The following is a 13535-nucleotide window of genomic DNA, read 5'->3' on the forward strand; positions in this document are numbered from 1 at the left end:
CATAAAAAAAATCATAAATGAGTGATTATTCTCACTTTCATTGACAACAGTTATTTGATTTGATGCTATTTATGACTGAAATAATGTTCCTGATGTATTTTGTAAAAAAAACAATAAAAATAAAAAGATAAAAAACAAAGAGATCCATACACATAAGAAATTAAAAAATGATAAAAATACATGAATTGATTTTGGTTTAAAAAAATTTGGTACCAGATTTTTTTTTCATTTATAGTTGTTATGAATGCCATAAAGAATATTTTCACAAACAGTTTGCATTTTAAGAGCTTTATTTAGTGAATCAGAGCAATAAGTATGATTATATAAATGAATCAATTGATATAAACAAAAAAATAAATGAATTTAGTACAATTAATGCAATGGCATAGATGCATACATGTATTCTATAAAAACAAATTTTTCTCATGGTCGCGTGATCTGCGGCAGAGATCTTAAAGGTGGGTCCTAAAAGGCCCCCTTAAACTTCCATAATAGCTCAGGTAATTAAGGGTTAAATTGTTGACAAGAAATTTAACATGATTTTAAATCATATCAATGATGTAGAAAAAATAATATGAGAATGCATTAAATGCCATCATTATTGTATACATGAAAAAGTGAAATGATTTCAAAGATTGAATACATGTAGAACAAAAGACCTGAACAGTGTTCACATTATATCAGGTAATGAATATCATATTTCAGTGTAAAATACCTTCTCAAGTCCACCCCAACAAAAAGTTGATTTTAATAAAAAGAGAAAAATCCAACAAGCATACATGTAACACTGAAAATTTCATCAAAATCGGGTGTGAAATAAGAAAGTCGTGACAATTTGAAGTTTCGCTTATTTTCACAAAACAGTTAAATGCACATACTGGCTGGTATGCAAATGAGGAGAATGATGACATCATTCACTCACTATTTCTTTTGTATTTTATTATATGAAATATGAAATATTCTAATTTTCTCCTCATTGTCAAGTCAAACAACAATGATTTCTCCCTGAACATGTGGAATTAGCATTGTTGAATACTATATGGTTCAGTCAAGTTGGTCTTTCTTGTTAAATCTGTAAAATGAAAAGATGTGTAATTCAAACAATAAAAAACAAAAGAAAGAGTGAGTGATGGACATCATCGACTGTCTCATTTGCATGTCACTGAGTTGTGCGTATCACTGTTTTCTTTTTAATAAGCGAAATTTCAAAATGTCAAAACTTTCTTATTTTACATCCGATTTTGATGAAATTTTCAGCATTATGCTAGTTTGATTTTTCTCTATTTATTCAAATCAACATTTTCCTGTGGTGGACTTGACCTTTAATAACCCTTTAAAAAAAGGAACACAAGTATGTACTTGTGTAAAATTATGTAAAAATTTACGTAAAATGAATCATTGGTTAATTTTAGTTGATGTCATAAATACTGCCGATGAAAGACCCTGTCTATCTGCCACTATTATTAGGCAGGCAAGAATAGTTCTATACAAAATGCATTTTACATAGCTTGAAATCTTCCATTCATCAGAATTAAAGTCTGAAATATATCCAGAAAAAATATCATAATTAAATATCAAGAAAATAACTTATGCCATAGCATTTTCCAAAAAGTAAAATACATGTTATTATTATTATTTTATTCGGCATTTCAACAAAAAAAGTTTACAATCAATTTACAGGAGAATATACAATTACAAAGTGAAAAGGGATGTTTGCAGAACAAGTATACAATTATTTAAGCCGAGATTGAGGACAGAATTAAGTAACAGAATTTATAATTTCATAAACAAATAGACAAATTAGTACATGAAGCATAATATCATCATTATTTCCAAAACAAAAGAATACATTTCTTGTGACTTAATTCATGTATCTCAATTGTTTGTAATGCAATCATATGATTTGTAAATCTAAAGTGCTGTGATATTAATCCATTTCGCTTGTTAAAAAATACATGAAGTACCGGTATTGCAAAATCACAAATGAAAATTAAAATTAGCTTTTTTTGTGTCGATATACAGAACTTATTTGGTGGTGATGTTGGCCAAAAAATGGTCTGTATTCAATTGGATTATAATTCAAAGAAAAATCTGCATTTATTAGAAAATTGCACATTAAATTGAAAAAAAAATTATGTATATTGCAGAACATTACACATGTAGTAGTTAACTTGTATTTATTCAAAGATGTTACACTGTATTCACTGAAGGCCTACTGTAGATAGATGCTTCTTATTGTATCATCAATATAAAAGAACAGTATGATCCATCTCTCAAAGCAGTCCACCATGAATGCAAGGTTTAATTCCAACAGCACCATGTGTCATTTGGCAAAGTTTTTATCTACATTCGGCAATCTCCACCCCGGTGTAGTAAATTGGTACCAAGTTGCAAGTTATTCATTGAATGCTTAAATACAGTGCGCCTGATCAGGGTAGCCTAGCTACACAGCCAGGGTAGCCTAGCTACACAGCCAGGGTAGCCTAGCTACACAGCCAGGTTAGCCTTGCTACAAAGCCAGAGTAGCCTAGCTACACAGCAAGGGTAGCATATCCACCCAGCCAGGGTAGCCTAGCTACACAGCCATGGTAGCCTAGCCACACAGCCAGGGTAGCCTAGCCACACAGCCAGGTTAGCCTAGCCACACATCCAGGGTAGCTTAACCACGCAGCCAGGGTAGCCTATCCACACAGCCAGGGTAGCCTAACCACACAGCCAGGGTAGCCTAGCCACACAGCAAGGGTAGCCTAGCCACACAGCCAGGGTAGCCAAGCCACACAGCCAGGGTAGCCTAGCCACACAGCCAGGGTAGCCTAGCTACACAGCCAGGTTAGCCTAGCTACACAGCCAAGGTAGCCTAGCCACACAGCCAGGGTAGCCTAGCTACACAGCCAGGGTAGCCTAGCCACACAGCCAGGGTAGCCTAGCTACACAGCCAGGTTAGCCTTGCTACACAGCCAGAGTAGCCTAGCTACACAGCAAGGGTAGCCTAGCTACACAGCCAGGGTAATTTAGTATGCAGCACCTGGAAACATTGTGGGATAAAACTTTGCAAAGCAAAACATACCGATACTCTTTGAATTTTTGTAATAACAAACAATTTGATTTAACTGAAAAAAGGAGTGAGAAAATACAGGGATGCCCATTAAAGTCATTTCTAAATGTATTAAATACATTAAAAATGTTTTCAATGGTAAAAATATAAATAGGATCTTAATACATCCTTTCATTTGTCTGAAAAGTGGCATTCCTGGACAATAGTCCTTTTTTATTTAAATCAGTCTGACTCATCATAGACCCAAGTAATTGCATTCAGAGTATTACAAGTTAAAATACTATATTTAGCAATGAATCGGTGAGGTCTCAGGATCTACATACAGCAACTAATACAGACTCTGATATCACTTGAATATACTATACAATATAGGTAGAGTTAAAGCAAATGCACCATAAATAAAGACTACTGTTGATAATGTACTCATTTTCATCTCCCATTCTAGTTTCTGTTCTGTATCACTTAATAACTCCTCAAATGTGCCTGTGTCACTAACCAAGCCAACATCAGTCATTCTCCTCATACCTTTGATCTGATCACTCAGTTTACGATTCCTTTCATCCATCAACTTCTCAATAGCCTTCAGCTGTTGACTCAACAGCTCATCGTGCCTCTCTAGTGTATGGTTCATACTGTTCTTTACATCTGGATGCTGCATGGCATCACTGCCCTGACCCAAAGATTCCTTGAGTTGTTGAACAATAGCAGCAAGTTCTTGACGGGAGCTCCCTGATCCAAGGTCTCCAGCACTAAGCTCAGAGACCAATGTTCGTAATTCATGCATACGTTTCTGATTCACAATGGATGAGCCTATGATACCTATAAGGGTCCCTATGACAGAGCCTATCACTGACCAGTATTTTGTACGTTCCTCTTGAGCCCTTTGTTTCTCATGGCTCTCCCGAACAGCATTAGAGAGATGGGAAAAGGTGTCTCTTTCTCTTGCTTCTACTTTTTGGAATTTCTCCTTGAGACGAGTTTCAGCTTGTAGCATGGAGTGTTCTTCAGTAGCTAGTTCAAGGAACTTAGGGTCATCTCTGGGAGTACGGTCCAGTTTTCCTCTCAAACTATGAAGCTTTGTTTGGAGACCACTCACTTCCCTACCTGCTTCAGCTACTTCCTCTCGTACTTTGAGAAACTCTTTCTCTACCTGTATTAATGACACAAAAGCAAATATCTTATCAGTTTCAATCAAAAACGACTATTTCCATTACCTTGACCAGTGGATATCATGTGTGTCTAAGGAGCGTTACTGTTCAAATTTGCTAACCAATACATGTACAATGTATTAAGTACTTTTCTTCACCTTTACAAAGAGTACTATCTATTTGTTTGTAACACATGTTATTCATGAAAAACTTCCATTTCAATTCAATTTGGTTTATTAGATATAAAACAGAGTACAATGCTGTAGTCCGAAGACTAATGTGCAAAGTTTACATTGAATATTATTTACATTTGAAGATAGTATATACACTTTAAAAATTATTCACATATGAGAAACAGTTGATTAAGTCAAGTGAGATTTCAGTATATAATAGTAGTAGCATGGGATTCAGATAACTGTGTATTGGGGAAAAAACTGTTTTATACTTAAAATCATACAACAAAAAGGTCAGAAATATAATTCAGATTTGATTTCTATGATGAAGTTCTGAAATAGAGATTTAGAATCAAGTCATTGCAACACAATTAATCACAGTTATAGAACATTTGAAAAAAAAAACATTTGAGGTATGAAGTTCATTAAGAACGGAACAGAGACTACTTTGAGATCATTCATGATACTATTACATGTGCATGTATATGAGCTCATTTAGTGTTTCTTTTTTGTACAAAAGGTGAACACAATACTCAGATACTGTGTAAGCTGTAATTTTCGCATATTTTGCAAATTGCCAATCAGCCAAGAATTTAAAAACGTGCAAAAATATTGACTCATTATCAGTGCCAATGTCCCAAACAGCAAAGCTTCACTATTGCAAACATCCTGTGTGGTGAAAATTTTGAGAAATGCACCTAATACAAAAAAAAATAAGGTTGAGAAAGTACATAGTAATTCAACAAGTTAGATAGAATTTCACTTTTTTATTTCTCAATCAAAATCAGAGCCTAAACTATTTCCTAACATATTTTTATCAACATTTATTCACTCACTGTAACATTACAATGTATTTTCCGTGAAATAATTTAATTGCCATCTGATTGACTATACAAAGGTACATTGGCAGCTATTTGCATACTCATTAATATTCATAAGTCACATGACCAGAAGTTTTAAAGGTGTAAAATTCTGTTCACAAAATTCAACATTTTTGCACTCACAACCAACTTTTTAAAAATGAATTAACAAAACACAACTTCCAAACATTGCTTTTACAGAACAAACTGTGACATGGGCAATTCCACAGGTTGGTGGACATGAGCTTAAAAAATCAAATTCAATATTTTCTTGAATTTTTTAATACTTTAAGTCCTTCATGCATAATAGTTTCAGGAACAAGAAATAAAAAGTTTATTTTCATATGTATACTTTGGGAAAAAATGGTCAAAAGTTGTGTCTTCCATTCTGTACCAAAATACAAGAAAAGTAGTGAAATATGCCTTATCACCATTTTGTTATTGCAACAACATACCACTTTATATATTTCTGAAGTTTAGAAGAGTCAAATTACCTAAAATACACAACAACTTTTCAAGTAAATTTGTAGTACTCATTCAAAAATGAATATTGCAACCTGCTCAGGTGATGTAACGTGAGTAACCCAAAAAACTGACTTTTTATTTCTGAGAGAAAAATTCTTCACAGTTAATTTGTGGGATTTTAAATTCTATTCCTTCAAACAATCTTTGACACAGTGATGACTATCAAAATCATTAAAAAGTACAATTTTTTATAAAAATAATGAAGAAAAACTGTAACATAAGTAACTTTGTAACGTGAGTAACCATCATGTAATGTGAGTAACCAGTAAAAATTATGCAGTTAGGTAACATTTACTGTGGGATGTCAAGTTTTAAGTCTCATGGTGAGTTGTGAAGTTATTTTTGATTAATTAAAAGCAAAATGAGGGTACACCTCTTTGATGTAACTCTTTGTTCATCAAAATATCAGTGGCCATACAATCACACAAAAAATTGAATATTAGTAGAAGTATTCACAATGCGAAAGTGCATTAGTAAGACTTGGTTTCGATTAACCAAACTTTAAAGAGTGTTCGAACAACACATTTAATGTCCTTACCTGTAACCCTATCTAGGCTGGGGTATTTTGGGAGTTAATATGGCCCGGGGGGGGGGCTGGGTGGGGCCTCCCAGGCTCCCCTTGAGATCTCGGCCATTGGCCGCACGATCATGCCGAAAATTTGCACGCAGGTTGTCTTGGACATAATCTACAATACTATACAGTAATTTATTTCATGCAAATTGGTATTAGGAAGCGATTATGCTAATTTATGCATAATTAGTAAGCAAAATCATACTTTTCCCTCTTACTCCCTAATAAAGCTCCAATTGTTCAAATTTTGGTATAAAATCTCTTTTTAATGTTCCTAGCAAAGAATTTTACACACATTATTGAATTTTTAATGACATTTGTGTTGTTAACCATACATGGACAAAATGTAACGTGAGTAACCATATTATCTGCACCCCAAGTAAAACCATGTGTTCTTTATTTTCTTAATTATGTACAAAGTTTGTCTCCTACTAGAATATACTTCTTTGAAATGGATATAATCAACTTTCACAAAAGCCTCGTATGAGAAGACTTTTCACTTATGTCGACTTTACCTTTTTTTGCATGTCCAAATCATGTAACGTGAGTAAGCGACACATTCCAAATATTTGCCAGGAGCATAATGAAATTTTCAAAAAAAAATTTTATACAAAGGATAGTCAGACTGTGTACTTTGCTGTGATAAGGAGATGTTTAGTTCCTATCAATAATAATGGAGTTACAGCTCCAAGTATGAGTCAAGGTGTCTCCAAATGTAACATGAGTAACTGTGGAATAGCCCACATGATGAATTTCCAGAAATAAAGGTACAAAAAAAGTGAAATTTAAGTAACTTTTATCACACTTTCTAACTTTTCTTTACAGGGACATATTTATGTACAAAAGACACATCAGCATGGGGGCATTGAGGCGTGCGCCTGTAATCCAAGCTGTGGGGAAATTACAAATTGATGCAGAGGTTCGAGCCCTGGTCACGTCTTTCAGATGGTGACGTTAAAGGTCGGTCCCAGACGTAAATAATCATTTCTGATTGATACACATCTGACAAAACACACACGTTTTGAGACTTGACCTATGAGGGTCATTTTGGGTACTTTAGACATAACTGACCATTCGCACAGTGTTACATAACAAACTGTGCACACAACTAGGAATTTGAGGTCTTCAGCATGTTTATCCTCTTCCTGGCTTATAAAATGGGAATGCATTCAAAGGTCCATCTTGTGTAGAATTTTATGCTGATTCTAAATATTATGGTCATTTTGGCCACTTATGGCCCTCAAAATGACCAATGACATTGGTTCAATTTATCCAAAAATGCTTCAAATTTTACCAGAATCGTTACAATCGAGTGCTATGACACCCGACACCAGTTTTTTAATCCTTAGAATTGAGCATCCCCAAAGTATTTTGTTCATTTTGGCCACCTTGACCCCTACTCAACGTGTATGTTAATTCAGGCTACACGTATATCAAACATGGTGTGGAGAAATTCAGGATTGCGTCAATATCAGCATCAATTATTGTTAAATGGGGAAAGTTTGAAAGCTTTTGGGTGAAAATCAATGAAATGATTCCACACAGACCAGTGTTTTTGGCCTAACTATTGGACCCTCTTGTCATTTTGACCACTTTTTCCTCAATAATGACTAGTGACAACACATGCTTTGATGATTGAAAAAGGCCTCAAGTGTTGGTCGGTATCATTATCACCATGAGCTACCAACAATCGGTGAAGAGTGCTGATAAATGGGATAAAATCCTTTACATGTACATCGAGCATAATAAGGTTGTTTGACCATGCACTGTAGTCATTAACATGTACATGATTTTAGCCACCTTGACCACATAGTAAATGTTTATGGAAACTTCACATATGGGGCAAAAAAATTCAAGAATGGGACATTTTAGCATCATTTCATGTAATGTTCAGACATTTTTCTAAACTTTCTAAAGTAGATTAATGATTCCAAATATACATGTATGAGTCTTAATGACAATTTAATGAGCTAGTGGTCATTTTGGTCGCTTTTGGTCCCCGACGATGACCAATCACATTTGCGTATCAAAAAGGATTCAAATGTTGTATTGTTAATAAGTTGTATTATATCAATTATTCATTTCAATAGTAATAGTAGGCCTACATAATCAAAACGTTTTGACCATTTTGCCCATTTATCCAATGTATGGCTTTTGTAAATAAGCACGACTGAGCCACTGAGGAGCAGTTGTGGAAATGCGTTCAATCCCTTTCGATTGGAAATATTCCAAGCTCACCTTGAGTAAAAATTGTGCCAAATACCTCACCACTATCTAATGTGGCCCAATTGGTCACTGTATGGTCCCTAAATAGCCATAACATCAATCCCCTTTTTTATTTCAATTATACAGCGTACTATGTTCTGGAGGAAGGCATTAATCCTCAATTCAAAGCTTCGTCATTACAAAGCAATTGGTCAAAGTGAATTTCACGAATAGATTTGACCATCATGCATTTTTACTACCTTCGCCATTTGTATAATGTTTTACAAACCTCACATTGGCATGATTGGTGAAGTTGAAAGTGGAAAACTTGTCCTAAATTGTTAACTAGTGGCCAAAAAATCAGCACAGAGAATGACTTCATAAAGAATGCATTATACATGTACATACTTCTTCAAAAGAATTAAGAGTAAATTTGTTACTCACCAATCATGCCAATGTGAGGTTTGTGAAGCATTGTACAAAAAAATACAAAGATGGTCAAAATGAATAATCAAAACTCTTTTAAAGACCTTCACTGTGGCCAATTTTGCTTTGTAATGATTCTCAGTATAAGTGGACTATAAAGAGGGAAAATAATGCTGGCTACATAGGACCCTACAGTGACCAAAGGGGCCATAGTAGACAGTCACAAGATGTTTGGCACAATTCTTACTCAAGGTGAGCCTTGAGTAAGAATTGTGCCAAATAATATTTCCCATCAAAAGGGACTGAATGCATTTCCATGGACCTACAAATTCTGCTCAGTCATGTTTACTTCAAAATTCACACATTGGATAAATGGTCAAAGTAGCCAAAATGACAAAATGGTCACATTTTGACTATGTATTATTAGTAATAATCATATTGAATTAAATAATTTGTCACTGATTATGATTGATATAACACATCTTACAAAAAATACAGAGCAACAGCATTGGAATCCTTTTGCAATTGTCATTGGTAAACGTAGGGACCAAAAGTTACCAAAATGACCACAAGTTAATAAATAGTCATTAAGACTGATATACTTGAAAGTTGAAATCATTGTGATTTACTTCTGAAAGTTATGTACATAGTATGTCCTATCTAACATTAAATGATGCAAAAAAAATTATCATTCCTGAATTTGTTTCCATGAATGAATTTACAAAATGGTCAATGCGCCTAAAATTGTGAAAATGACCAAAGAGCATGGTCAAACAACTTCATGTATACTTGTTGTTAAGGTTTTTATCAAATTCATTAATACTCTTGATTATTGGTGTGGTAGCCTCACACTGATATTATTGAGCAACATTTGAGCCCTTTTCAAATCAAATAATGTGTGGTCACTAGTCATTATTGAGAAAAAGCGATCAAAATAACCACATTCTCCAATAGTTGGGCAAACAATAATGGAATCATTGCATTAATTTCACCCAAAAGCTTTCAAACTTTTCCAATTTAATAAAAAATGTTATAAAACTCTTTGAAACAGACAGCTGCCAGCTGTCTTTGGTCATGTTGGTGAGTGGGGCCAAAGTAGTTCAGCGGAACAACCAAATTACAGAGAAGGAACTTGAAGCTTAACTTTTTATGCCTTGGCTTGGCCTAATAAAGTTAAGTTTTGGTCTACCTTAGGAGTAGGACAAACAAACAAGATAGATCATGAGACCCATGTTCATGATCTAGTTAGATCTAGACCAAGAGCTGCAGTCCCCGTGGGGGGGGGGCACTTGAACAAAAAAATGGTGGGGGTGTGCCGTGGGCGAGACAAAAAACGGGGGCCTTGGAGCGGGCTAATTGTAAAAAGGAGGCTCCTCTGAATGGGCTTCGGAACTAAAAATGTTTGTGAAAACGGGGGTCCTTGGAACAGATCGCCAGCGTGTGAGTGCGTATGCATCCCTACAGAACGGTCATGTGTGCATGATGCAGCTAGCGCGACCTCCACCAGGTGCGCTCACGGAGAGCCGAGGCGATGGTAGGACTGCGCTCTGCGGCCGCTTTTCACCAAAATTACAGCAGATCAATGCGATCCGAATGGCATAACGAAATATGCGAAGCTTTGGAGCGGATTTCTTTCTTCTTTTTTCTCGATAAGAAGAAAATGCTATGCCTTGGAGCGGCTTTCTTCGTTCTTCTTCTCAATAAGACAAAAATGCTATGCCTTGGAACGGAAATTTGAGTGTAAAAATGGTCCCCTTCGCGGCACATACCCACTATGCATTATATAATGAGTGCCCCCCCCCCCCCCCCGGGCTTCAGTCTCTGTTATGTTGGTTGTTCTGCTACAGAGACCAATGTTCTAGCTCAATGTATATAGGGGACTCAATGGCCATATGTTTATGTATTAAGTTCGGATAAAACAGGGAAGTGAAGTTGCACGACAGACATTGCACGACAGACATTGAACCAACCAGAGGACATTGCCTACAATTCAAACAACAATTGTAGAATTCTCTCCTACCAACACAGCTTTTTCCCAAGTACATTGTACCATCTGCTTGTGGAATGTCTTGCCTACAACAGTGGTTTTGGCTCCTTCAACTGAGTCTTTCAGGAGCCACCTGGGTCCTGGAACCACTTACCCTCCATTAGCTCTCCAGTTGAGATGCATCTTTTTACTTGCACTTTAGTTTTGTTACTTTTTTCAACTGCACCAAATGTCATGTGCTTTTGTGAATGCGGCCTCAGCCAAGTACGACAATACTCTGTAAAGAGGACTGTACTAAACAGAAGAAGAAGTCACCGTTTTTTCCCCCTTTTAAGTTTATTTTCCCCCGTTTTGGTGCATTTCAGCCCGAAACGAAATAATAATCTTTACTTTTTTTATTTTCGGTACAGTTCTTTTTATATATTCTTATGAAATAAAGATGAAATCAATGAGCCCCGTCAGGAGGATTTTGCATTGTTAACCCCCTAATGGTGGCTGCACAATAGCGAGCCATCTATGCACGAGGTCGAGGAGAATTTTTTTTAACTCTTTGTTCGCTGTGCACGGAATCCCCTATTGCCGGATTAATTCTGTGGATGCCAGAATTGGGTGCTCTGAATTTGCATGCATAGTTTACATGGCTGTAATTTTGTTATGCTTTATCCTACAGAAAAATGTTCTGCAGTAAAGTTGTAGAGTATAAAATTAGCTTTATATTCATGTATATATCATAATCTACTCATGTTTAGAAGATATATGGAAACCTTCAAGTTTCAATTGGCAAACTACAAGTGTACAGGCTATTCATTCCCAGATTTTTATAAGAGAACAAGCTACTTATAACCCATTTTTCAAAGAATAATAGCACAGGCCCAATAGTCACCTAATAGTTGACAATGGCAAGGCAGGAAGCGCAGCTTTATAGGGAGCTTAGCTTTTGTGATTGATAGCATTATTTAAATCAATGTAATGGGATTGTCATGAGTTTGTGCCGATTGGCGTACTTGGTGAAGCAGCAAGTGTGCCAATCCGCGAACTTGGTGGGCAAAGACTATGGTCAGTTCCTCCATGTCTGCGCGGTCTCCCAAGTCTGCGCACCCGCGTATCTGCGCGATTCTAGTAAAAAGAAGATACGCAATGAGCACGAACTTTAAACATGTAATACATAGACAGGTATTCTTTTTAAAAATCTGACTCAAAATGGTGGAAAAATAATGAATTTAGGGCATTTCATGTGACAGCCTCAAAATGCAGCCTTTGTCACCAAAATCCCTGCCAGGCCTGAATCGTGTGCACAGTGAATGAGTGCGCAGACATGGGGTACCATTTTTTTTTCAATCTGAAAATGACTGCCCAAGGTTTTTTCCAAGAAAATCATATATTTCTTTCAATTTTTTATGAGATATTTGGCACACTAACTCATTATGATGTAAGGAACATTATCAACTGAAAGATTTTGTGAAATAAGAAGAAATTCATGTTAAATCTTAACTCAAATTGTTAGGTGCGCAGACTTAAGGCCCACCATGACCATCATACTTAAAATGTTGAAAAATCCTTGAAACAGACCACTCATTCAATGAACAAGGTTATAATATAACCTTGTTCTCAGTTATATCTCCATGTGTGACAAAATAAGGGTGGCAATGTTTGGCTTATTTTCTCTTTTTCTTTGGGGCAAATGCTTGATTTTTTTACACTGACAGTTTCCATTAGACCTGTTAATTCATACTGCTTGGCTCTTATTTAAATTTGATTCTTTATATCATTTTTTCTTAATTAAAAATAGAGATCAAAAAATGAAAATTTTCTTGCCATATTACTTTCCACCAATAGAGGGCGTACACAAAAATATGCCCAAAATTCAAGTTTTTGAGCGCTCTGGTGAATACAAAAATTATTCCCACATTACTAACGATAAATAAATTAAAACTGTATGGAAATTAGTAATTTTGGTCACAAAAGTGATATTTTAATGATTTTTAAGGTGTGTGCTCTATACAGCATTGGCATACCATAGTCCTACCTGTAGATTCTCCACAGGCCAGATGGTAGCAGTGAACAAGTGAAACAGACGGCTGCCAGCTGTCTAGTCATGCTACTTGCTAGTTAGATCAATCTGGTTATTAGGGTTAAGGTTTTAATATGGCAAAGGTTAGGGGCCTATATCATATAGGGAATATATACACAACTAATCAATACATAAAATCACCTCTGTTACTCTATTCTGAGCTGCCTTCACATCCCCGATGCCTATAATTTGTTCGTAGGCGGTCATGGCACTGGCTGCTCTGCCGTTAGTTAAGGCGTGCACGACCTTGTCCACCCGTTCATTCCCAGTGTGAATTTCGCGAAGTTTCATCCGGATCAAAGTAAACTTTCTGAAGTCGAATTGACGCGACATTGTTTCTGAAGTAACGTATCTCTAACTTTTGATTTAGCCTCGACCTTTAATATGGTGTAGACTATGAAGATTTACTTGCCGTTATCCGAAATTTGTCTTGTTCCCGAGGCCGAGTCGAGAGCTGATTATGACTGGGAGTAGGAGTGAGGGCATACGGCCGTATGTAGCAGACATGTCAAAT

The 13535-nt window shown here is 35.9% G+C and overlaps 1 protein-coding gene across 1 annotated transcript; it reads right to left on the reverse strand.

Moving 5' to 3' along the window:
* Positions 1-1626: 1626 nt before the first annotated feature.
* Positions 1627-13518, reverse strand: LOC121410191 (mitochondrial potassium channel-like). The gene is made up of 2 exons (XM_041602104.1): positions 13163-13518; positions 1627-4205 (listed from the first exon to the last, which is right to left on the reverse strand). Exons 1-2 carry the CDS (start codon positions 13352-13354, stop codon positions 3402-3404), a joined length of 996 nt encoding a protein of 331 aa, XP_041458038.1. The 5' UTR covers positions 13355-13518; the 3' UTR covers positions 1627-3401.
* Between the last annotated feature and the right edge of the window lie 17 nt (positions 13519-13535).

Source organism: Lytechinus variegatus, chromosome 3, assembly GCF_018143015.1.
Source record: "Lytechinus variegatus isolate NC3 chromosome 3, Lvar_3.0, whole genome shotgun sequence".
Taxonomy (NCBI): Eukaryota; Metazoa; Echinodermata; class Echinoidea; order Temnopleuroida; family Toxopneustidae; genus Lytechinus; species Lytechinus variegatus.

Bases quoted from the DNA above. Each gene is read 5' to 3' on its own strand.
- LOC121410191 (XM_041602104.1), bottom strand. From the start codon at position 13,354: ATGTCGCGTCAATTCGACTTCAGAAAGTTTACTTTGATCCGGATGAAA. The intron at 4,206-13,162 runs GTGATTTTATGT...TCATTAATACAG, and splicing joins CTCAGAATAGAGTAACAGAG to GTAGAGAAAGAGTTTCTCAA.